General features: G+C 46.3%; 1 protein-coding gene across 7 annotated transcripts in view; it reads right to left on the bottom strand.

Moving 5' to 3' along the window:
- Nucleotides 1-26991, bottom strand: part of plekha6 (pleckstrin homology domain containing, family A member 6) — a 368857-nt gene that overhangs the window by 68578 nt on the left and 273288 nt on the right. For all 7 annotated transcript variants that reach the window (XM_078242064.1, XM_078242061.1, XM_078242062.1 and 4 more), the window contains 5 exons: nucleotides 23219-23291; nucleotides 19338-19438; nucleotides 9364-9539; nucleotides 7820-8287; nucleotides 1999-2479 (listed from right to left, as the gene is read on the bottom strand). In XM_078242064.1, coding sequence (XP_078098190.1) covers nucleotides 1999-2479; nucleotides 7820-8287; nucleotides 9364-9539; nucleotides 19338-19438; nucleotides 23219-23291 — 1299 coding nt within the window. The remainder of the gene's footprint in view (nucleotides 1-1998; nucleotides 2480-7819; nucleotides 8288-9363; nucleotides 9540-19337; nucleotides 19439-23218; nucleotides 23292-26991) is intronic.

The following is a 26991-nucleotide window of genomic DNA, read 5'->3' as shown; positions in this document are numbered from 1 at the left end:
GAACATAAGAAATAGGAGCAGGAGTAGGCCATCCAGCCCCTCGAGCCTGCCCCGCCATTCAATAAGATCATGGCTGATCTGAAGTGGATCAGTTCCACTTACCCGCCTGATCCCTATAACCCCTAATTCCCTTACCGATCAGGAATCCATCTATCCGTGATTTAAACATATTCAACGAGGTAGCCTCCACCACTTCAGTGGGCAGGGAATTCCAGAGATTCACCACCCTCTGAGAGAAGGAGTTCCTCCTCAACTCTGTCCTAAACTGACCCCCCTTTATTTTGAGGCTGTGCCCTCTAGTTCTAGCTTCCTTTCTAAGTGGAAAGAATCTCTCCACCTCTACCCTATCCAGCCCCTTCATTATCTTATCGGTCTCTATAAGATCCCCCCTCAGCCTTCTAAATTCCAACGAGTACAAACCCAATCTGCTCAGTCTCTCCTCATAATCAACACCCCTCATCTCTGGTATCAACCTGGTGAACCTTCTCTGCACTCCCTCCAAGGCCAATATATCCTTCCGCAAATAAGGGGACCAATACTGCACATGAGTTTTGAGTCATCTAGACTCAAAACCTTGGCACTACTCCCTCTCCGCAGGTGCTATCAGATCTGCTGAGATTTTTGCAGCATTTTTCTGTTTTTGTTTTAGATTCCAGCGTCCGCAGTATTTTGCGTTTATCACAGGCTCAATAAAACTCAATGCTCCATGTGAGATTCTTCTCCCTCATGTACTTATCTACTTTTGCCTTAAATACATCCATGTTCTGCAGCTTAACTGCTCCATAAATACCGTGGTAACAAGAGCAGATCAATGACTTGGAATTCTGAGGCATGTAACTCACCTCCTGACTCCCCAAAGCCTGTCCACCATTCACAAGGCACAAGTCAGGAGTGTGATGGAATATTCCCCCCTGGCCTGGATGAGTGCAGCTCCAACACTCCAGAGGCTCAGCACTATCCAAGTCAAAGCAGCCCGCTTGACTGCCAACCCCTCAACCATTCTTAATGTTCACTCTTTCCACGTTGACGCTATAGTTAAGAAAGAGCACCAACGCCTCTACTTTCTCAGGAGGCTAAGGAAATTTGGCATGTCCACTACAACTCTCACCAGCTTTTACAGATGCACCAGAGAAAGCATCCTTTCTGTGTATGGCTCCTGCTCTGCCCAAGACCGCAAGAAACTACAAAAGGGTCATGAATGTAGCCCAATCCATCACGCAAACCAGCCTCCCATCCATTGACTCTGTCTACACTTCCCGCTGCCTCGGCAAAGCAGCCAGCGTTAATTAAGGACCCCACGCACCCCGGACATTCTCTCTTCCACCTTCTTGCATTGGAAAAAAGACACAAAGTCTGAAGTCATGTACCAACCGACTGAAGAACAGCTTCTTCCCTGCTGCTGTCAGACTTTTGACCGGATCTACCTTATATTAAGCTGATCTTTCTCTGCACCCTAACTATGACTGTAACATTGTGTTCTGCACTGTCGCCTTTCCTTCTCTATGTATGGTATGCTTTGTCTGTATAGCGTGGAAGAAACAGTATTTTTCACTGTATATTAACGCATGTGACAATAATAAAGTAAATCAAAATCAAATCAAAAATCAGTGTGTACCATCTATAAGATTTACAGCAGCAACTCAATAAGGGCAATAGCACCTTCTAAACCTGTGACCTCTGCGACTTGGAAAGACAATGGCAGCAGGTGCACAGAACTGCCACTCACCCCTGTCAAATCATGCACCATCCTAATGTGGCACTGTATCTGCTTCACTGGATCCAAATGCTGAAGCTCCCTCCCCATCAGCTTAAGGATGTGCCTCTATCACATGGACTCAAGAATGGAGCTCACCCTGACCATCTAAGGAGCAATTAGGGACAGCTTATAAATACTGACTTTGGATGAATTAAATACAGGAATGTGGCGAGCGAGTTCCACATTCTCACTGCTCTGCAGTCAATCGGTCCATTGGAAATGCGCACTGTGAAACAGGTTACCTTGGCGCTGCGAGACCGTCGCAGAGTGTACGCTGGGTGCCCAAACGTTTCATCCCTTGATGGCGGTAATCGGTCTAACCGGGCACTCGGAGACCTCACCGGAGAGTAGACGTGGTTCACCAGCAGCGGACCCTGCGATGGCGAGCGTGGCACGGATCGAGAACGGGGCTGGAGGGACAACCTCCGCATCGTGCTGGTGACGCTGTCGACCTCATGGGGGTACGGTTGCTGCGCACCGTGCCACACGGGCGAGCCTTGCCCGCTGTACGCCCGCCGGTCCTGCCAGTCCCTTGCCAGAAACATTGACTGTCGCTCATCGATTGACCAACGGGCTGTCATTCTGTCGTAAGCTGGCACAGAGCAAATGCTGTCCGGGCGACCCCCGGGCTGTATGAACTGGGGGTACTCCTCTTGGTAATAGGGCGATAACAGTCGGTAATATTCCGGCACATCTCTGGTTGGAGTGTGGTACACCTGAGAGCTGAAGAAAAGAGATACAATCAAGGCCACAGCGAACCAACATAGACCTTCCCTGTACTAATCACGGCATTGACGCAAATGACTGTTCAATCAATTCCAAGACAGTTGGCAAAGTATGAAACTTTAAATGAACACAACTCGACAATCACCAGGCAAGAGTGTTCTCTTCCTGTTGGAGAACACTTCAGCGGTCACGGGCATTTGGCCTCTGATCTTCGGGTAAGCGATCTCCAAGGCGGCCTTCACGACACATGACAGCGCAGAGTCGCTGAGAAGAGACTGATAGCTAAGTTCCGCACACATGAGGACGGCCTCAACCGGGATTTTGGGTTCATGTCACACTATCTGTAACCCCCATGACTTGCCTGGACTTGCAAAATCTCATTAACTGTCCTGGCTGGAGACAATACACATCTCTTTAACCTCTCTCCACTCACATTGTCTGTACCTTTAAGACTTGATTACCTGTAAAGACTCGCATTCCAACCATTATTTTGTAAATTGAGTTTGTGTCTTTATATACGCTGTTTGTGAACAGAACTCCCACTTACCTGACGAAGGAGCAGCGCTCCAAAGGCTAGTGGCTTTTGCTACCTACTAAACTTGTTGGACTTAACCTGGTGTTGTGAGACTTCTTACAAAGTATGAAACTGTCAGAGATGCTGAGTAGCAGCAACCGTAGGCATTCTTAATCGACTCTTGTACAAGCTAGAGACCATGTATCCAATGCAAGGCCTTTAATGACTTGTGCACAAGTCCCCTTCCTCGTCATCAAAATGACTGGAGTGGTTCTGACGTTACAGAAAAACAACTTAGCAGTTATAGTCAATTACAGCAAATCAGGAACAAGCATTTCTTTGACATCCTTCATTGACATACACATTTGCCAATTAAATCCTGGCTTTCTGCCCTTTATCATTCGATGAAAAATTGACTTCTGCTAATCCTTCATTTGCATAGCATATCCCCATATCTCGCCTTTGGTATTTGTTATGGAAAAACCTGGTCTTGATGAAGGTCAAAAAGCACAATGTTATGGGGCCTATGCAAGTGAAGATTAGCCTCAAAGCAGACAGATTCCCTTGAAAGTCTGCGACTGATAACATTCTCACAAGCTGTTACAGAGCTGTTACAGAGAAGGCATGAAATTTTTAATCTGAGCATTTTAACTTCCACAAAACTAGACACCAACACTTTTCTGGAAAGCGGGTTTATTTACAGACCCCAGCATTACATATATCCACCGACCAACAACACAGTGTCACCACTGCAGTGTGGTCACCTCTCAAAATTCATAGAGTCATAGAGGTTTACAGCATGAAGGAGGATAGCAGGACTGGGAGGTTCTAACCATCAGGAAAGAATGGATAGACTAGCACTCTTTTCCCTGGAAAAGAGAATGACGATGGGAGATTTCCTAGAGTCTCAAAGGTTTATACAGGTCTACAGCATGGAAACAGGCCCTTCGGCCCAACTTGTCCATGTCGCCCAGTTTTTACCACTAAGCTGGTCCCAATTGCCCGCATTTGGCCCATATTCTTCTATACCCAGGTCTTTAAAATTATGATAGGGTCAACGTAAAGGAGATGGCAGATGTTTCCATTTGTGCGGCAGTTCAAAATGATTAAATATAAGATCTTCACTAATAAATCAAGTAACAAATTCAGGAGAGATGTCTTTACCCAAGGGATGGTTAGAATGCGGAACCTCTTTCCACAGTGGTTGAGGTGAAGAGTACAGTTGTATTTAAGGATTAGTTCTGATGGAGAAAGGAACATGCAAACATATGAGGAATAAAATGTTATGTTGATCAAGTTAGATGGGAGAGTAATAGGAAGTTGATGTGGAGTACAGACACTGGCTTAGACCTGTTGGGTTGAATGGCCTGTTTCTGTGCTGTCAAATATTATGAAATTCTAAATAACGTGTATCCACTTCTTTTTTAAAAGGCTACAGCAGATTCTATTTCCCGTGTCCCTGGCAAGTCATTCAATGTCCCATCAATCATCTAGGCTCCAAACTCCGGAATTTCCTCCTTCTCCAACACTCTGGGAGGGATTTTCTAGCCGCACTCACTCCAAAACTGGACAATTCTGCCCAAGGTCAACGGACCTTTGCATGGTTTCCCCTCCCACCCCGCCCCTTGGCCTCAACCCCCCCACCCCCCCTTCCCGGTACAATTCCCGTGGTGGGCAGGACAGAAAAAATCTCTCCCTCTGCCTCACTGTCGTTCTTTAAGACACTGTAATGACTTCAGTCAGGCCTTTGAGGTTGGCCTATTGGAGTATGAACTCCCTGATTAAGGATCTAATTGGTGGGCCAATCGGGGAGTCTTTGCCTTGTACTTAAAGTAAAGTTTATTTATTAGTCACAAGCAGGCTTACATTAACACTGCAATGAAGTTACTGTGAAATTCCCTTAGTTGCCACACTCCAGGGCCTGTTCGGGTCAATGCACCTAACCAGCACGTCTTTCAGACTGTGGGAGGAAACCGGAGGAAACCCACGCAGACATGAGGAGAACGTGCAAGCTCCACACAGTGACCCAAGCCGGGAATTAAACCCGGGTCCCTTGTGCTGTAAAGCAGCAGTGCTAACCACTTGTGCTACCGTGCCGCCATATACTTAACTGGGAGTGTCAATTCCTCTGAGACCCCCAGAGGTAGACTGCTGACTGATAGCACTCTGTACTGCTGTTAGAGTTGTAAATAAAGGGATTTCAGTGAAGGGACTTCTGCCTCCATACACTTATTACAGATACTCTTTGACCAAGCTCATGGTCACCTATCCGAATCTCCTAATGTGGCTTAGTGTCAAATCTCAAATAGATGTAAAAGATTCCATGGCACTAATTGAAGAATAGGAAGGGACTTCTCCATATTTATCTCTCAACTCCTGTACATTCATTGAGTCCAACTGTATGCAGGTGGTGAGTGTCAGGGAAAGGAGCTTTAATACTTCTGGTGTTTGTAATATCACTGACACATTATATATACTAGAAGACAAGCCAATGCGGGTGTGACTGGTACGAATGGGATTAGAGATAGAAAGCATGAAAAGGACATACATCAATAAGAAAGGTGTCAAGGCAAGTGGTTTGATATGCTGATGAACCGAGGGTGCCAGGAGAAGTTACACACAAATTTACATAAGGCAAAGGAGGTGAAAAATGGTTTGACGTTGGATTTCCAAAGGGAACTTAAAATTAGGAGATTGTAAATAAATGAGGAAAGATAGGGTATATTTTTATATAGTAGCCACAAGGAAGGCCATGGCCTAGTGGTATTATTGCTAAACTATTAATCCAGAAACTCAGCTAATGTTCTGGGGACCCGGGTTCGAATTCCGCCACAGTAGTTGGTGGAATTTGAACTCAATAAAAAATTTCTGGAACGAAGGACCTACTGATGACTGTGAAACCATTGACGGTTGTCGGAAAAACCCATATGGTTCACTAGTGTCCTTTAGGGAAGGAAATCTGCCGTCCTTCCCTGGTCTGGCCTACATGTGACTCCAGAGCCACAGCAATAAGGTTGACTTTCAATTTCCCTCCAAGGGAAACGAGGGATGGGCAATAAATGCTGGCCAGCCAGCAACGCCCATGTCCCACGAGTGATCAAAAAAAAATGTAAAAACAGGGGTTGCACAATTCTAAAGGAGTGTCGGAGGCAATGGAGGGTAAGCTCAAAGGAGAAAAAGAGATTCGAGACGGTGCGTGTAGCGGTGGCTGCTATGATCTTAACGAGGACAAGAGTGTGGACAAGGGCAGACCTGGAAAGCTAGTTTGCTGTCAGAGAACTCCCTAAGAACCACAGGGCATCTTGTGGTAAAGGTGCTGGTATTTTATAGACTAGAAAATCTATAAGGACTGTTGCCATTTAAGGGAGGTTTAGTTTGCAGAGGTTTAAAAAGTACTGCTAACTGTGTCAAGGTGCTATTGCTTTTAAGTTTTTTTTAATATCTCTTTATCTTAATAAATGTTTCACTTTAATATAAAATCAATTGTTCTGAGAAGCTTTTTCCTGATTTTGGAAAACCTCCTCATAATAAACAAATTGCAAAATTGTCCTGACAGCTGTTTCAAGTTTCCCTTTGGATTTGGGGAGCTTGGCATTTTCCAACAGCTATGCCATAATATGGCATTAACTGGGAAATCATTTGAGTTCCCTATAAATAGATATAGACTAGAACAGTGGTTGTTCGGTAAGGAGATGTATGCTTCTAATGAGTAATTCTGTAAATAAATATTCAAGTCCATAAGGACTGACTCCAGTTTCTATCCTTCACCAGCAGATCTCCAAGAGTACAAAATCACTGATTCAGATTAGATGGTCATTGTCACATTTGCAAGAGCTTTCTATGTGGAAAATTGGTTCCTACACTTCCTACTTCACAACAGTGACTCCACTTCAAGAGTACTTCATTGTTGTAAAGCACTTTGGGACATCCTACCGTAATGAAATGCACTATCCAAACTAAATTTCCTTCTTTCAAAACTTATAGGGTATTCAATGATAAGGAAGCAGCAAAATAGAAGCAATATATTGGATTTTACAGCGTATGTGACACAAGTACAGTGGGACAGTGGTTATGTTTTAGTTCTAGCAATCCAGAGGACTCGATTAATGATGCAGAGATAAGAGATCAAGTTTCATCATATCAGTCAGGGAATTTAAATTCAATTGGTTAAATAAATCTGGAATAAAAAGCTAGGATCGCGAATGATCACCATGAAACTAATGGTTGTTGCAAAAATCCATTTGGTCACAAATGCATTTCATGGAAGGATATCTGCCACCCTTACCTAGTCTGGCCAATATGTAACTCCAAACCAAATGTAGTTGACTGAGCAAGCCACTCAGCTGCATCAAAGCCAGTACAAAGGACTGAAGCAGTTCAAGAAGGCGGCTCACCACCACCTTCTCAGAGGCCACTGGGGTGGAGCAACAACTGCTGCCCTTGCCAGTAACAGTAAGGACGGCACAATGGCACAGCGGTTAGCACTCCTGCCTCACAGCACCAGGGACCCGGGTTTGATTCCCGGCTTGGGTCACTGTCTGTGTGGAGTTTACACATTCTCCCCATGTCTGCGTGGGTTTCTTCCGGGTGCTCCAGTTTCCTCCCACAGTCCAAAGATGGGCAGGTTAGGTGGATTGGTCATACTAAATTTTCCCTCTGCGTACCCGAACAGGCACCGTGAGTGTAGCGACTAGGGGATTTTCACAGTAACTTCATTGCAGTGTGAATTTAAGCCTATTTGTGACTAATAAATAAACTTTACTTTCACTTTACCCTGTGAATGGATAAAAATTAAAGTCGAGTTGTAGACGCGGCCCCCTCACCTCCTCAGATCGTCCTGTGGTAGTGCAGATCGACGCATGTTAACCCATTGTTGTAAGTGGGTCAGCGAGGATTGACGCTGTGCCATTTTCTCAGTGTTAGTACGTGGGACAAAGCCCCTTCGATGCACCGTATTCACCCCATCCTGTTGAAAATACTCTTCGCACGGCCTACCAGGGGAGGCATGCTGCCAGTTGTGTCCATTGGGTTGTTCAGGTCCCTCGTATCCCGGGTGAGTTCTCAGCTCTGGACCAGGGCTGTTGGGGTCAAAGGGTCCTTCCTGTGCCGTCACACCATTAACTCTGGCCATTGGCTCGTTGCTCGAGTCCTTCTGGACGCTCTTCCTGTTGTACCTTTCAAACCCATCCGCTTCACCTCGAACCTTTTCCATGTCAGGTTTAATTAATTGCTTATGATTGCTCGTGTGGTTGAATTCTGTGGGAGGCTTTATTTCGTAATGCATTCCGGTGCTGTCAATAGAGCAGAAAACAGACAAATTAGCGGGTCAGCGAATTGGAGCAACTTTATTTTGTAACGAGGACCTTTCATTTCCCACATTAGGAGCACAGAGGAATGTGGTATAACCTATTCAGCCATTCCCCGCAAAACATTGAAGCAATCCCCTTTCCTAAATGATGGCGTGGATTGCCTGTGATCTTCCCTACTGAAGATTATGCTTATTTAATTGAGATAGATAAATTTTTGTTAAGCAAAGGTATCAAGCGATATGGGCCAAAGCCAGGTATATGGAATTAGAATCAGAGAATAGAATCATAGAATCACTACAGTGTGGAAGAGGCCATTCAGCCCATCGAGTCTGCACCAACTCTCTGACAGAGTATTTTACTCAGGCCCACCCATGCCCTATCCCCATAACCCCACACATTGACCACGGCTAATCCCCCTAATTTATTGGATTGGCCCCTTAACGTCCAAAAATATATGGGTTATCTGGATTAGCCATGGTAAATGTGTGGGGTTACGGGGATAGGGCAAGGGCGGGGAGGATGGGGGTGTCAGGGTGCTGGGTAAAATGTTCTTTCAGAGAGTCGGTGCAGACACAATGGGCTGAATGGCCTCCTTCTGCATTGTAGGGGTCGTTTGAATGCAGTTCTTTCCGGGTGGCACGGGGGCACACTGCTGCCTCATAGCGCAAGGGACCCGGGTTCAATTCCGGCCTCGGGTGACCGTCTGTGTGGAGTTTGCATGTTCTCCCCGTGTCTGTGTGGGTTTCTTCCGGGTGCTCCGGTTTCCTCCCACAGTCCAAAGATGTAGGGTTAGATTGATTGGCCATGCTAGATTACCCCTTAGTGTCAGGGGGGATTAGCAGGGTAAATACATGGGGTTATGGGGACAGGATTGTGGTCGGTGCAGGCTCGATGGACCAAATGTCCTCCTTCTGCACTGTAGGGATTCTATGGTTTTGAGCCTGACTTGCACCTACAAATACTCACACAAAACTGCTAACATTCTTCAACTTTGACACAAAAAAAAATGACTCTATTCAGCGCAGCACAGAGTCACATTGCTGGTGGGTCTGATATACCTGTTCATGGGCACGGTCTGTATGCTCGCTGCCTCATTCATAGCATTGATCCAATCTTCCATCTCTGTCCTATTCTCCGCACTCAGGTAGTAAGTTCGGATGCCCGCGTGCTCGGCCTGATAATTAACGGAGCGGTCATTATTGTGAAAAATACCTGGCTGTCGGTTTATAATCAACTGCGGGAGAGATAGGAAGGAATTCGTCAACGGCGAGGCAGAACCAGTGGCTGTTTCGAAAAGCAAGACTGAACTGGGAGAGAACCACAACCAGAAGGCAACGGTGCCCTTTGTCCCGCATGCTTGAGTCACATTTCCTACCCACCAGAGGTTGGCATCAAGGCTGAGTAATATCTTTCGTTGGTCTACAGCGAGTCTGCAGCAGGCACTGCCAATGAAGGTTCTGGAAGGGCCAAAGGGTAGAACCCTTTTGTCGCAAGAGATTTTGGGTTATCCACATTGCGGAACATTCACACCGGGAGGCACATTTTGGAGCCGTTAAGTGACCAGCACTCCAAAGGTTTCACTGGCATCATTCCAATAGCCACAAAATCCATGCCATTGCCCTGTTGAGACTCCTGATTGCTGCCCCATGTCAGGACATGTGGATCCGGCTCAGCTGGTTCAGTGCCAGTGGGCTGCCTCTCGGTCCCTGATCATCTCAAACGGGTGCCATTTTTAGCTGCCTCTTTCAGATCACCCCAATTGCGGGTGTTAAAATGGGGGAGCAGCTCCTCACAAAGGATTGCCCCGGCAAGATAACCAACTCACAAACGAATCTCCAGTTGTGGTTCTCTCTCCAGTAAGTACATTTAATTGGCAATTACATTCAAATCTCTCTTATTCTTTCATTGGTCCATTATTGCAGTGCTCAGTGGGGAATGTGACACTATTTCTTCAGGCACCTCTCCCATCTCCTTCCTTTTGGGAAGGCGTTACAATTCCCTCTTATACTGTTGCTTTCATGTAGTTGTTAATATGTTCACTAAGAACCGGTTTCTTTAACCTGGATTTTGTCCCCTTCATCGCAGGACCTCCCTCATTTTGGTATCCAATATCGCTAGCACTGAAACATCCGTGTGGGAGCCTGAACAGAGATGACCAAATTGATCATGGAACGCAGAACAGGGCCGAGCTCAACCTTGTCCTCAGCTGAGGCCTGAGCAATCGCAGCTCGAGCAAGAGTCGCTGGATGATGATCAGGTTCAAGAGCAGGAGCAGGATCCCAGGCTAGTCCTCTGCCTAATCCAGGGTCGCGTTGCATTTTGTTTTCTACTGAGACTGTGTATCTCAGCACTCGGTCCCCTCTTGTGCACTTACCCCACTGAGCCATCTGAACAAGGACACTGACAGCTTAAAAAAATAATTTCAAAATTAACATCAAATCATAAGAATTATTACATTTGTAAAAATTATGCCATTGTTAAAATGCATCAATTTGAGGGATAAATAGATGGAAGAGATTATGGAATGTATCTTGTTGCTTGTCACATGAATCACTTGTCCAGCTTCTACAGGGGTCAAAGGTTAATGAAATGCCTCAAAAATGCATCTCTGTCCACTGGGCAGCTTTAGACATTTGTAATCTTCAAAAATAAAGGTATAATTGGCAAGCAACACCAAAAGTTGACCTAACGGTCGAGTAAGCCATTGAAATCAGATTATTGGTTCGGGTAAGCTATCAGCAAAGTTTGGACAAGGTGTCAGAGGTCATGGGGTTGGCAAACTTCCTGCCAATGAAATGTGCGGTAAGCTTGCGGGTCCAAATGTGCAAATGCCAGGCAGTGAGTGTGGTCAGAAGACCAGAGTCCTGGGTTGTACAAAACTCTGGGTCCTTTGGAAGGAAGGACCAGGCGTTCAGGTCCTCCAGCACAGGCAGCTCTCCAGCACCTCGCTGTAACCGTCATATGGGGGCCTGGTCATTGATGGTCCATTTGATCAGGGCAAGCACAATACAGTCAAATCCAGCACTGCCTTTATCTGAAGTCCAAGCAAGTACAGATTGGACAAGAGGAAGGTGGCAATGGATCCAGCCACATATGCAACATACTGAGACACCGGACAGTTACTTCCAATGGTCATGGGCATGGTCAGTGTTGATCACAACCTGAATTCAACATAACTGCCCGAGCAGCCATGTTTCTTGAAGCGTGCATTCATTCCGTGCATGGTCAGATAGGATTGGAATTTGGGGGAGGCGATGGCCCAATGGTATTATCGCTAGACTATTAATCCAGAAACTCAGCTAATGTTCTGGGGACCCGGTTTCGAATCCTGCCACGGTAGATGGGGGAATTTGAATTCAATAAAAAAAATCTGGAATTAGGAATCTACTGATGACCATGAAACCATTGTCGATTGTCGGAAAAACACATCTAGTTCACTTTAAGGAAGGAAATCTGCCATCCTTATCTGATCTGGCCTACATGTGACTATAGAGCTACAGCAATGTGGTTGACTCTCAACTGCCCTCTGAAATGGCCAAGCAAGCCAAACTCAGGTCAAGGGCAACTAGGGATGGGCAATAAATGCTGGCCAGCCAGCGACGCCAGTGTCCCACGAATGAATTTTTAAAATTCAGGCTTTTGTACACTGCAACACTCACCGGTGGTTTCTGTGGATAGGATTTGTAGTCAATTTTGATTTGGATTCAATATCACCTTAGTTAATTAGAAGAACTGGAAGTTATACCTAGCTGAGATCCTGCAGAAATTCAAGACAGGCACAATGCAGCCACTTCTGGTGCAGGTGGGTCCTCGGCCATAAGAGGGAGAGACAAAATGTCAGGTCAACCAGCAGAGATTAACACAGTGAAGCACCACACCGACAGGATAGGCAAAGAGAGAGCAACCATCCGGAATATTCCTGGCTTTCGGCATTCAAGGTGTAAATTAATTGAGTTATAAACCTCGGCTTTGGGGAAAACCTTTCTCTACTTTTCAGAATGTAAAGGGGACAGTAGCACGGTGGTAATTACTAATCCAGAGGTCCAGACTAACGCTTCAGAGACCAGAGTTCAAATCCCACCAGGGTGACTGGTGGCAATTAATTTCGATATCATAAATCTAGAGTAAAATGCAAGATAGCAAAAAACAATTGGATTGAGGTTGAAAACAAACCCCTCTGGTTCACTAAAAGGTCTTTAGGGAAGGGAATCTGCTGTCCTTACCTGGTCTGGCCTACATGTGACTCCAGATCCACAGCAACGGGGTCGACTTATAACCTCCCTCTGAAATGCCCTAACGAGCCACTCAGTGGTGCTCATGCTGGCTCAGTGGTCAGCACTGCTGCCTCACAGCGCCAGGGACCCTGGGTTCGATTCACGGCTTGGGTCACTGTCAGTTTAGAGTTTAATTAGTGGGGTGTCTCTTCTTTAATTCCTTGGAGGTTAATTTTTGCGGGGACTGCGTTGGTTTAGAATCTTCACAGTAACCCTATTCTTAGCCCGCGGGTTCCACAACTTTGTCAGACACTTGTACACAAACACTGCCCGAGGACACCAAACTTCTTAGTCTCAGTCCAGGCGAAACCTGAGGAATTGCCCAGGGACATATATTTGTCAACCTAGCACATGACCCCCCAATTGCTTGGGTGGGGGGGGGGGGGGGTTGTGTGTGTGTGTGGGGGCGATGGTCCAGTGGTATTATCGCTAGACGAGTAATCCAGAAGCTCATCTAATGTTCTGGGGATCCGGGTTCGAATCCCGCCACGGCAATCGGTGGAATTTGAATTCAATAAAAAATATCTGGAATTAAGAATTTACCGATGACCATGATACCATTGCCGATTGTCGGAAAAACACATCTGGTTCACTAATGCCCTTTAGGGAAGGAAATCTGCCGTCCCTACCTGATCTGGCCTACATATGACTCGAGAGTTCTCAGTAATGTGGTTGACTCTCAGCTGCCCTCTGGCTATTCAGGATGGGCAATAAATGCTGGCCAGACAGCTATTCCCATGTCCCACAAATGAATAGAAAAAAAAATCCTCTCCCCCACCAGTTATCCTTTTAAAGGGCAATGGGACTTCTTCTTTGGTCCCTCTGTTTATTTATCCATTTCAATGGATGGCACAGTGGTTGGCACTGCTGCCTCTTAGCTCCAGAGACCCAGGTTCAATTCCAGCCTTGGGTTACTGTGTGGAGTTTGCATGTTCTCCCCGTGTCTGTGTGGGTTTCCTCCGGGTTCTCTGGTTTCCTCTCATTCTCCAAAAATGTGCAGGTTGGGTGGATTGATCGCTCTAAATTTCCCCTTAGTATCCCAAGATGTGAAAGTTAGGGGGATTAGCGGGGTAAATATGTGGAGTTACAGGGATTGGGCCTAGGTGGAATGCTCGGTCGGAGAGTTGGTGCAGTCTCGATGGTCTGAATGGCCTCCTTCTGCACTGTAGGGCTTCTATGATTTGTGGTCCAACCAGAATAGAATCATAGAATCCCTACAGTGCAGAAGGAAGCCATTCGGCCCATCAAGCCTGCACCGACCACAGTCCCGCCCCAGGCCTTATTCCCGTAATCCCACATGTTTACCCTGCTAATCCCCTGACACTAAGGTCAATTTAACATGGCCAACCAACCTAACCCGCACATCTTTGGAGCGTGGGATGAAACCGGAGCACCCGGAAGAAACCCACGCAGACACGGGGAGAATGTACAAACTCCACACAGGCAATGACCCGAGGCCGGAATTGAAGCCAGGGTCCCTGGCGCTGTGAGGCAGCAGTGCTAACCACTGTGCCACCCTAATAGTGTAACATTAGTTTATCAACCTGCTGCCTGGGCATTATAGAAACCAACAGAAATGAAACCAGGAATTTCTTCAATAGATCCCTGAGTCTTAATGCCTGTCCTTAGCCTGAGCGCTAAGGCGATAATCTACTCACATACTTTCAGAACGCAGTCTCAGGCTGCAGTAACTAACATTCCAGACTGACTGGGCGAACAGCATTTTTTTTCTCCCTGTTGCTGAATGTCACTGGCCCAGAATTATATTTTTTGGGCTCGGTGACAGTGATTCCCGAACAAACTCATCATCGCCCTTCAGCCCTTCTCCAAGTCATATTGTCCCAAAGGTTAAATTATGTCCGAGAATCTGCCGTAGGATCAGCGGCACCCGAAGGGAAGAGTTTGGAAATGAGTCGATCCATTCAGTTAGCTGAAGGTTCTCCCCCACCTGAATTGCGCATTTGAGCTTCCTCAGACTGCTGGATTTGCTGTGTGTTTCCAGCATGGGCGGCACGGTGGGGTTAGCACTGCTGCTTCACAGCGCCAGGGACCCCAGGTTCGATTCCCGGCTCGGGTCACTGTCTGTGTGGAGTTTGCACGTTCTCCCCGTGGCTGCTTGGGTTTCCTCCGGGTGCTCCGGTTTCCTCCCACAATCTGAGAGACGTGCTGGTTAGGGTGCATTGACTCGAACAGGCACCAGAGTGTGGCGACTAGGGGAATTTCACAGTAGCTTCATTGCAGTTTTAATGTAAGCCTTACTGGTGACTGATAAATTAAACTTCTGTGGTTTAGATTCCTGGAATTTTAAGTTTATATTTTTTTAATCTTGATTTTATTTTGCTAACCACCAAACCCATTAAGCTGTCTCAGAGAAACACCCATGTAGAATGACTTAGAGGCCATTTGACCCATCAGGCCAGCTCTTCTCCCTACACTGTCCGCAGTGAAGCTGCAGTCATGATCTTCCTCAACAATTTTGCCACACAGCCTGCAGACGAAACCTTTCCACCAAACATGCAGACGCAGACAGGTTCACACATCCTGGTATCAGCACGCAGACACCCACAGCCATAGACAGACACATACGTGAAAGGGATATGGCAAACAGATACAAGCACATGTGCACTGTAACACGCGTTACTTCTGTCACTTGGGTTGTGGGTTGGTGGGCGTCACTGTGCAAGCGTTTTTGTATGTCTGTGTGTATTTACTGTGGGTGAGTGAGTGACGCCGGAATTGCTTCGGGTAAAGCTACACTGGGCTTACACACGGGAACCCAGAGCGGCACGGTGGCACAGTGGTTAGCACTGCTGCCTCACAGCGCCAGGAACCTGGGCTCGATTCCCAGCTTGGGTCACTGTCTGTGTGGAGTCCGCACGTTCTCCCCGTGTCTGCGTGGGTTTCCTCCGGGTGCTCCGGTTTCCTCCCACAGTCCAAAGATAGAACATAGAACATAGAACATTACAGCGCAGAACAGGCCCTTCGGCCCACGATGTTGCACCGACCAGTTAAAAAGATGTGCGGGTTCGGTTGATTGGCCATGCTAAATTGATCCTAGCGACAGGGGTGATTAGCAGGATAAATGTGTGGGGTTACGGGAATAGGGTTTGGATGGGATTCTGGTCGGTGCAGACTCGATCGGCCGAAAGGCCTCCTTCTGCACTGTAGAGATTCTATGATTCTAAATTCACAATCACAGCATTTTATATTTACTGGGCTGGATTTTCCAGCTGTGCATTCCCCATGACCGGAAATTCCCACCCGAGGTCAATGGACCTTTAAATAATCCGCCAAATTTTCTGTCCCGCCTGTCACGATTGCCACGGTGGGCAGGACCGGAATATTTACCCCACTCAGGTAGAAGTGAAATCAGGGAAATCACGTCAATCACACTATCAAGTGTCGGTCCTAGCAGGTGGTCTATCTTCTTATCATGGGTGCACATATACCAACGGACATAGGACTAAGAGTAGGCCATTCAGCCCCTCAGGTCTGTTCTGCTGTTCACTGCAGCAATGGATGATCTGTACTTTGCTACACAGGAGATGTGTGCAATTATTTTTGAATGAAGGCATTGGATTCTCGCGATAAATTGCGACGATGATTGCGATAATGATTGCGATACCATTCCTGTCCTGCTCTTGTTCGTTTGTCAAGCTATCAATCTCCAATTACAAGGAGACTCCAAAGTTTGTATGTGAGAATAAAGCACATTTAAAGCCTCCCGTGGGATGGTCACGGTCAATGAGGTTACAGTTCTGACACCTTGATACTCTGCTGATGAACCTCTCACGGTCTGCACACGAAGTGGGGGGGAGGGTCCATTTAGAAAAAATACAGCAACAGTTACAAGTGACAAATGTCTAAAAGAAATTGCCAGTGACATGGACCCTAATTGTGTGGGAGCACCAGAACATGTCCAATAGCATCTAATCAGTCACCAAACGCTCTTGGACGAGGCTCCGAACCATCGTAGGCAAAGCAGTAGAACAAAGAGGATTATGTTAACCAGGAGTCAGTTATCTGAAAGGTAAGCCATGTTGCATGGAGCAAAGTGAGGGGATTAGTCATCGTAAAGTGGCTGCTCTTTCGCTCAGAATCGCCCACTCATTGAAATTGGCGCATCAAAGCTGAGGATGTGGAGGAAATCTTCTGGAAATGGCTTTCCAGAGCCGCAACGTTTCAAAAAAATTGCCGGTTTTTGAAAGAATCATCAGCTCGGGTCCCCCATTCTCCTCCGCAAGTCAGGGGTTGGTTTGTGAAATAGGACGGTATTTACAGCCGAGCTGCCACTTTGCAACGAGAAACAAAGGTGACACCAAAAATATTTAAGCCACCACAGCAAACAATGAAGGTGACAAGGACAGAGTCAGTAGAAACAACATTAAACTTGAAAAGTTAAACAACAGCTCACAGACAGTACATTCTGTATAGTTCGTGCAGAAGCCGGTCTTCGAAAGACCACAAGTAGCAGAAGCTCACAGGCAGCTGCACCTGTTCATAAGTTTGTAAGATATAGGAGCAAAATTAGGCCATTCGGCCCATCGAGTCTGCTCCACCATTCGATCATGGCTGATATGCTCCTCATCCCCATTTTCCTGTTTTCTCCCCATAACCCTTCAACCCATTACCAATTAAAAATCTGCCTAACTCCTCCTTAAATTGTCCCAGCATCCACTGCACTTTGAGGTAGCGAATTCCACAGATTCACAACCCTTTGGGAGAAGTAGTTTCTCCTCAACTCTGTTTTAAATTTGCTAGCCCTTATCCTAAGACTACGACCTCTCGTCCTAGAATGCCCCACAAGAGGAAGCATCCACTCCACATCTACTTTATCCATACTTTTTATCATCTTATATATCTCAATTTGATCTCCCCTCATTCTTCTAAATTCCAGAGAGTATAGGCCTAAACTGTTCAATCTCTCTTCTGTTGCCCGACTCTGGCTGGCTGTATTCCTTGACTTTCATCAGATGATCTTCTGTCGCCTCACCCCTACACTCTCACCATTCATTGGTCCATTCTGCAGGCACTACCATCCTGTGACCCATTGGAAAGGGAACAGGCTCTTTGCTGGTTCACTGGATTTAATCTTCGCTGTTAGTGGGACAGCCTTCCTACCCCCACGTCCAATATTTTAATAACCCAATGAATGAACTTGTCAAACAAACTGAGGAAAAATAAGCCCCAAATCTTTGTTCATTATTACTCAGAGTTTTTCTCTTGAGTTGCTTCTGGAGCTGCCCTGGAGATTAACCTACAAGGTCTGGAGACTGCAGGACTATCTTGTAGGACTGGGAGTGGTAGACTTACCAGCACCATCACAAATGGAAAGTAATGGGAAGAGGGATACTTAGTCTCTTGGCAGAATTCCTACGCAGGCTTCAAGGCAGCTATGTACAAACACAAGGACACAAGAGATAGGAGCAACAGTGGCCCCTAGGGTTCCAAGTGCTAGAGTTCCAAGTACTAGGGTTCCTAGTGCTCCATCATTCAATATGATCATGGCTGATCTTGGGCTTAAACTCCACTATCCCATCCGATCCTTGTTTCCTTCAATTTCCTGAGAAACCCAAAGGTCGGGGAGTCTAAAACTAGAGGGCATAGGTTTAAGGTGAGAGGGGAGAGCGTCCAGAGGGGTAATTTTTCACACAGGTGGTGAGTGCCTGGAACGAGCTGCCAGAGGTAGTAGTAGAGGTGGGTACAATTTTGTCTTTTAAAAAGCAGTTACATGGGTAAGATGGGTATAGAGGGATGTGGGCCAAACGCAGACAATTGGGACTAGCTTAGTGGTCAAAAAAAAGGGTGGCATGGACAAGTTGGACCAAAGGGCCTGTTTCCATGCTGTAAACTTCTATGACTCTATAACCAGACATTTGTTTATCCCAGCCCTAAATCTATTCTATGATGGAGCAATCGTAACCCTCTGGGATAGATTCACAACCCTTGGAGTACTTTCTCCTCGTCTTCATTCTAAATGACTGGCCCTTTATCCTCAGACCGTGCCCCTGTGTTTTAGATTCCATGACCAGCAGAAACAATCTCTCAGTATCCACACAAGGCCCTTCAGAATCTTGTATCCAATGAAATCAACTCCCAGGCCAGAATTTTCCCACAGGCTCATCATTGGCTGCCGGGGGATCTCCCAGTCCCGTCACAGCCAATGGTGATTTGCCGTTGGCTTGCCCTTCCTGCCGCTGGGGAACCCACAGCGGGGTCGATTTTGGTGGCATTGGAAAATCCCACCCTCATTCTACTAAACACCAGGAAGTGTGGCCCCAATTTACTTCGCCTCTCATCACAGGACAACCCTCCAAAACCAGGGACCAATTTAGTGAACCTTTGCTCTGACGCAAGTATATCCGTTCTTAAACGTGGAGGCCAAAAATGCACATGGTTTCCAGATTTGGATTGTGCATATTTTACACACAAGCCTGGGATTCACAAGTCCTGCTTCGTAGGGCATACTGTAGGAACACTCAGTGCAACCTGCAACCATCGTTGATATCTCCACCTCCTGCCACACTAACTGAAGCCACTAACTCTCACTCCGATGTCACTGACACCAGTGATGTTGTGGTGCCTCGCCCCAGACATCCATTCCTTGCATGTAGCCCAAGACCTGAGATGTTAGTAGGCCTGTCAACTATGGAGGGCCTCACAGGATTAGAGTGATCCCACCCTCTACAGAAGACGTCTACGCAAAATCTACACGTGACCTCTCAAAGTATAACTTTTTGGAGCTTGCACTACATCACCTTGAAGGCGTGCTTGCGGGTGATGTTGTCAGAGGGTTGAACGGGGCTTATTCGGAAGCTGAACAAAGGGATGCTTGCCAGGATTGCCTCCTCTTTTTCATCTGGATTTGAAGGAAAAAAAACTCATTGTTATTTAATGACCGCTTCAATTCCAAAGACATCACAAGCCGTTCGCACATTCCGGGTGGGATTTTCCGACTGTGCCCCAAGACCGGATATTTCTGCCCGAGGTCAGTGGACCTTTAAATGGTCCGCCAAATTTTCTGTCCCACCTGCTACAATTCCCACATCGGGTGGGGACTGGAAAACTTACCCCACTGATTTGCATTAAAAGGTTAGAGAGGCTGTGACTTCACAAAGAGTGCGTCAATGATCCCCTTGCTGAATCTGATCAGTGGTGAAACAGAAAATAGGAGCAGGATGAGGCCATTCAGCCCTTCAAGCCTGCTCCACCTTTCATTATGATCATGGCTGATCATCCAACTCAATAACCTGATCCCACCTTCTCCCTCTATCCTTTGATTCCCTTCACTCCAAGTGCTATATCTAATTGCTTCTTGAAAACAGTCAATGTTTTGGCCTCGACTACTTTCTGTGGTAGCGAATTCCACAGGCTGACCACTCTCTGAGTGAAGAAATCTCGCCTCATCTCTGTCCTAAATGGTCTACCCTGTATCTTCAGACTGTGACGCCTCGATCTGGACACCTCCACCATCAGGAACCTCCTTCTTGCATCTACACTGTCTAGTCCTGTTAGAATTTTATACGTTTCTCTGAGATTCCCTCCTCGTTCTTCTGAACTCCAGCGAATACAATCCTTATCGACTCAATCTCTCCTCATATGTCAGTCCCACCGTGCCAGGAATCAGCCTGGTGAAGCAATGGTGCGTCATGCACAGGCCCTCTCTAAAGGTAAACTTGCAGGTTGAGTCCGTAATTAAGAAAGCAAATGTAATGTTGTCATTTATCTCAAGAGGCTTGGAATACAAAAGCAGGGATGTACTTCTGAGGCTTTATAAAGCACTGGTTAGGCCCCATTTGGAGTACTGTGAGCAATTTTGGGCCCCACACCTCAGGAAGGACATACTGGCACTGGAGCGGGTCCAGCGGAGATTCACACGGATGATCCCAGGAATGGTAGGCCTGACATACGATGAACGTCTGAGGATCGTGGGATTATATTCATTGGAGTTTAGGAGGTTGAGGGGAGATCTGATAGAAACTTACAAGATAATGAACGGCTTAGATAGGATGGACGTAGGGAAGTTGTTTCCATTAACAGGGGAGACTAGGACGCGGGGGCACAGCCTTAGAATAAAAGGGAGTCACTTTAGAACAGAGATGAGGAGAAATTTCTTCAGCCAGAGAGTGGTGGGTCTGTGGAATTCATTGCCACAGAGGGCTGCGGAGGCCGAGACGTTGAGCGTCTTCAAGACAGAAATTGATAAATTCTTGATTTCTCGAGGAATTAAGGGCTATGGGGAGAGAGCGGGTAAATGGAGTTGAAATCAACCATGATTGAATGGTGGAGTGGACTCGATGGGCCGAATGGCCTTACTTCCGCTCCTATGTCTTATGGTCTTATGGCCCCATTTCCATTGCACCGTCATTGGCAACCGTGCCTTCAACTCCTTGCATCCCAAGTCCTGGCATTCTCTCCCAAAAACTCTCTTTTCAGATGCTGCTTAAAATCAACTTTATCTGTTCCACTATCTCCTAGTGTGGTTTTAGTGTCAAATGCGGTTGGATAGCATGGCTGTGAAGTGCCTTGAAACATTCTATGATGTTGAAGGCCCTGAATAATTTCAAATTGTTATTGAGATTTGAGGGAAAAAGGAGAGGGGAAGAATCAGTTAAATTATCCATGCCCAACCGCACCCAATTGGCCAAGCACTGTGAACTCCCTGCGTTATATCTGCCATTATTCATCTTTAATTTCATCCATTGAGAGGTCACCATTGAAATAAACAATGGATCTCCATGTTCAGATCCCTCAGCACCAACATCTCAATTGCTTCCACCGCTTTTATAAAGAACAAAGAAAAGTACAGCACAGGAACAGGCCCTTCGGCCCTCCAAGCCTGCACCGATCATGGTGCCTGCCCAAACTAAAACCACATGCACTTACGGAGTCCGTATCCTTCCATTCCCATCCTATTCATGTATTCGTCTAGTTGCCCCTTAAATGCCGCTATCGTACCTGCTCCCACCACCTCCCCGGGCAGCGCGTTCCAGACATTCACCACCCTCTGTGTAAAAAACGTGCCTCGCTCATCTCCTCTAAACTTTTCCCCATGCACCTCAAACCTATGTCCCCTAGTACTTGACTTTTCTACCCTGAGATCTGACTATTCACTCTATCCATGCCACTCATAATCTTGCAGACCTCTATCAGGTCACCCCTCAATTTTGCAATTGAGTCTTTGTCTATATATGCCATGTTTGTGAAATCTACTTCTCCACCCACCTGATGAAGGAGCAGTGCTCCAAAAGCTCGTGATTCCAAATAAACCTGTTGGACTTTAACCTGGTACTTTCTGAAGCTAGTCACTGTTGTAATGTGGGAATTATGGCAGCCAATTTGTGCACAGCAAGCTCCCGAAAAAACATCACAGTTTGATAATGACCTGACTATCCGTTTTTAGTGATGGTGGGTGATGGCTATGCCTGGGACACTGATGGGAATCGCTCGTTCCTCTAACAGTGAAACGGGATCTTTAATACTCAGTTGAGAAGGCAGATGAGTTCTTGGTTTAATGTTTCATTGGAAGTATGGTATCTGTGCCAATGCAGCACTCCCTCATAATTGAACGAGACTGTTACTCTGCATTATGTGCTGGAGCCTCCGGAGTGGGACTTAAACCTTGTGGCACAGAGGTGAGAGTGACATCATCTACTGACATTTAAAAACGTGCACCTCAGTTGAATGACTTTTCATTGGGGAAAAGAGTGGTTAAGTGACAGCCCGAGAGCTGTGATCACTCATGCTGCATGAGAGTGAATTGCAACACTTCTAATCATTGTGACAAGATCTGCTTCTGGCAAGAGGGATAGTTGATAAGAGCTAGCAAGGATCACGGCGCACCTGTGTCTCAATTCCAACCCTTCCCAATGGGAACAGAGTGGACGGCTAGTTCGACGGTCAGCTGGATATTTGCCATTGCGCTTCCTGACATATTTGGCTCAGCCGCCATTTTAACCATCCACTTGCTCCAGTTATTGGATCTATCCATACTTATATTTCAGGTTCTGATGGGATCATACAGATCTTGATGCCAGTCAAGGGAGTGATATCCTGGGCTGAACGGTCCTTTACTCGAACAGGTGGGATTGTGGCCATAGGAGACTCTGGGAATTAATGTTGTTTTTTAATTTTCCTTTGGATGGGGAAGTGCAGTCATGCAACTTGGGGCCCCAATTACTACCGCTTGCCCAAGAGTTAAAATGGCTCATTCTGAATTTTTAATTGATTCACCAGGCTCTAGGCTCCTGACTTCCCTCCCTGAACCTCTCTCCTCTGTAAAGCCGACAGGCGCAATCTTACCAGCTGTTCACACCACACTCCCACTGCAGCGAGGTCAGAGGATTTGGAGGCCATCCAAATTTCCGTTCACTGCAGTGGGATGGTCCCAATGCAATACTTCCTAAAAGTATCAGTGGCACAGGTCTTTCCAGCAATGGGACATATCTTCCCTTGCACATTTTTTGTTTCCTTTTTAAGCAGCACCACCCTTTGCAAGGATTTTTTAAAAGAATGACATTTGACTGGATGGAAGAGGGCAGCTAGTATTAACGACGCTCCGAAGCAACAATCCCCGAGGGACCGAACAGCGGTTACTGCAGCCCGCGTTGCAAGTGCAGCAGAAATAGAGAGGCGTCACCTCGGTAGTAGAAAAGGCACCGATCGACCAGCACAAACCAACGCTTGTTCCATGACTTCACTCCTGAGCTTGCCTGTTAAAGACAACGATATTGTTACAATCCTCGCATTGATAAAAGTGAAAGCGAAGAAACTACCACAAGGAACTACAAAAGGTAGTGAATGTAGCCCAATCCATCACGCAAACCAGCCTCCCATCCATTGACTCTGTCTACACTTCCCGCTGCCTCGGCAAAGCAGCCAGCATAACTAAGGACCCCACGCACCCCGGACATTCTCTCTTCCACCTTCTTCCGTCGGGAAAAAGGTACAAAAGGCTGAGGACACTGTGATGACTTCAGTCAGGCAAATGAGGTTGGCCTGCTGGAATATGAACTCCCTGATTGAGTCCGGGTGTCCCTGGAAAGGGAGCATGCGGTGTCCGAGGGCACAGTTGATGCCTTCTGTGCCCGCTGGGCAAGCAGGAACTGGGGTATATTACTGACCCCGTTAATCACATTTTAATTTGATGTTTTAAGTTTCCTGTCCGCTGTGTTTTTTTTTGTTTCGGGCGGTTCACCTCCTTTTAGGGAGCTGCCCCTTTTGAGTTATCCCCAAGTTAATTTGATTTTGTTTATTTAATTGGACAACAAAAGAGTTCACTGATTGAGTCCTAATTGATGGCTCTATCAGGGAGCCTCATGTTCCCTATTTAAAGCAGGTGTGTCAGTCTCTCTGCCTGCTGACGCAGGGAGCACACTGGGAGCATAGTATGTCTTGTAAATAAAGGTGTGTGACGGAACCTTCACCTTCCTGGAGTTATTACAGACATGTACCAACCGACTCAAGGACAGCTTCTTCCCTGCTGCCATCAGACTTTTCAATGGACCTACCTCGCATTAAGTTGTCCGGGGTGCTGGAAAAGCACATCTGGACTAGGTTGGGGAGGCGAGGGGAGTACTTATTACCTCAATGTGAACAGGATTGGATTGATAGATGCCAACTTGACATCTCATGCCTTCTTCCAATGGTTTAACGCTTCATTCTAATTCTGAAGTGCTAATTGCCTGGCCACAATAGCTTGTGGCATTGGCTTTATATCCAATACCAAATGATTTGCTTTGCACTTAGTGTACCTATTGGCTTTGAGCTTGGTCGCTATGGCTTTGTATCTATTGCTATGTAATGATGGCCCTCCAGTCCTCTGCGACTGCTCTGAGAATAACTTGAGCTTGATGGCTGTGTGCTCAGTTTTGGTAACTTGGGTTAGAATTCGATTGAAGTCTCTAAATCAATGAAGGTTCCGACAGACCAACCCTCTTTGTAAAGGAACACAAACAGTAACAGATACAGTTAAGTAATTCCCATGTTCCCACTTTGTGGGGTTTAGATTTGATTTGATTTATTATTGTCACATGTATTGGGATGCAGTGAAAAGTATTGTTTCTTGCGCGCTATACAAAGCATACCGTTCATAGAGTAGATAGGGGAGAGGGAAAGGAGAGAGTGCAGAATGTAGTGTTACGGTCACAGCTAAGGTGAAGAGAGAGATCAGCTTAATATGACAGGATCATTCAGAAGTTCGATGGCAGCAGGGAAGAAGCTGTTCTTGAGTCGGTTGGTAGGTGTTTTCAGACTTTTGTGGGTGGGATTTTCCAACCGTGCTCGCCCCAAAACTGGAAAATCCTGCCCGAGGTCAACGGATGTTTGCATGGTTTGTGTCCCGTTCGCTACGATTTCTGTGGTGGGCGGGATGGGAAAATTCTGCCCCGTATCTTTTTCCCAATGGAAGAAGGTGGAAGAGAGAATGTCCGGGGTGCGTTGGGTCCTTGATTATGCTGGCTGCTTTTCCAAGGCAGCGGGAAGTGTAGACCGAGTGAGAAGGGATACATTCTCCTGAGCTCCAGAAGAGTTTGGGAAACAGTTTGATATTTGGCATAAACGTAACTGAGCACGAGGTCACATTTTAGACAAAATTGACTTTTTTAAAGCACAGTCCCTCTCGACGGCCAATATATTTAAATATAATCCCAACCCACACATACCCATTCACATTATACATTTTCATCCAATATCATTGCAGGAGAAATATTAAATTCTGGATTTTTTAAATCAAGAAAGTAAGTCTAGCTTCACATTGGTTCTTTAGTGTTAATTATGAATATCCTTCAAACACCATTCTCCCGCTGTAAGGTCAACTCCTTGGATTTTGACACTCTGACTGAAGTATGCAGAGAGTCATATGTTTAACGATAGTACCCAGTTCTTGCATCTAATCCTGCTGAGTGAGCCCCAACACCACAATGAGGTGCTGAATGGACAGCAGGTCATACAGTGAGTAACCCTTGCACTGCTGGATAGCAAGCAAATTCTGAGCAGTCAGCTATTCCTTATTCAGCAGGAGAAGCGCCACACTGAGAGAAACCCTTACCCTCCTAGCCACTAACTCTGGCACGGTGGCACAGGGGTTAGCTCGGCTGCCTCACAGCACCAGGGAGCCGGGTTCGATTCCTGGCTTGGGTCACCGACTGTGCAGAGTCTGCACGTTCTCCCCAAATACGTGTGGGTTTCCTCCGGGTGCTCCGGTTTCTTCCCATGGTCTGAAAGATGTGCTGGTTAGATGCATTGGCCTTGCTAAATTCTCCCTCAGTGTACCCGAACAGGCGCCGGAGTTGTGGCAACTAGGGGATTTTCACAGTAACTTCATTGCAGTGTTAATGCAAGCCTACTTGTGACAATAATACATAAACGTAAAACTTTAAACTCTGTTCGTTTACGAAATGTTTAGCGCTTATAGTGGAATCATAAAGGCGCCAGCGCATTATTTTGTCGCAACTAATGTACAAAGCAAATATTTGCACCTGTTATGCAGTGGATAACTTTTGCAGTAGTTACTCAGGCATTAATGCTTACCCCCCTGAATAAACAGGGCAGTGTGTATAACTCACAGGGAATCCAATGAAAGCACCTCCATTGAGTTTGATGGGAATATTGGACGGGCGATATTCATGTTGGTTAGTGTTTCTATTGCGATTGAATCACAGGCAATTTCAAACATTGTAGAATTTGGTTCCTGTACCTCACAGCGATACTACCTGGTGTGAGGAAATGCAAACACCACTAAGCAGAGGTTGCTGGTGATAAGCCAGAAGATCATAAACCTATGAAAAGTGGGTGGACAGGAGCAGACAGCTTCCAGCTGTGGAGGGGTTAAGAATGAGGGCGCCATAGGTACAACATTAAACAGAAGGGCCAGGGGAAGCTTCTTTACACAAGGTGTTGTGAGGTTGTGGAATTCATTCCCAGAATCAGCAGTTAAAATAGAAACTGTGTCAACCTTCCCAGATTAGTTTGGACAAAGAGAATGAGACCGAAGGGAATGTGGAAACAGGGTGGGTGAATGTGTTTGAAATCACTTGTTTGTACAGAAGGTAAACAATGAGAGAGGCTGGTTGGGCTGAAAGCTCTTGTTTCCATGCTGTAACTTCAGAGTATTTTCAGAAGCGGTTACAGACGCTGGGGAAAATACTTCTCCTACAATAGAGGATGGCAAACTCAAATCCCCCTGGTAAGGATGGCCCAGTTGATAAAGGTAACCGATTTAAAAAGACCTCAGGTTCAATTCTATCCAGGTTTGCTGACAGGAACTTTAGGAAAAGGAGTAGGCCATTCAGCCCCTCGAACCTATCCTAGTTAACTAGCCCATGGCTGATCTGCAGCTCAACTCCAATTACAGGCAATTGGATTAACTCCTTATTACTTGATCCCCTTACCTGCCAAACTCTGATGAAGTGG

This window comes from Mustelus asterias, chromosome 25 (assembly GCF_964213995.1).
Source record: "Mustelus asterias chromosome 25, sMusAst1.hap1.1, whole genome shotgun sequence".
Lineage (NCBI taxonomy): Eukaryota > Metazoa > Chordata > Chondrichthyes > Carcharhiniformes > Triakidae > Mustelus > Mustelus asterias.
Note: the sequence above shows the minus strand (reverse complement) of the source record. Positions and strands in the feature narration are given on the sequence as shown.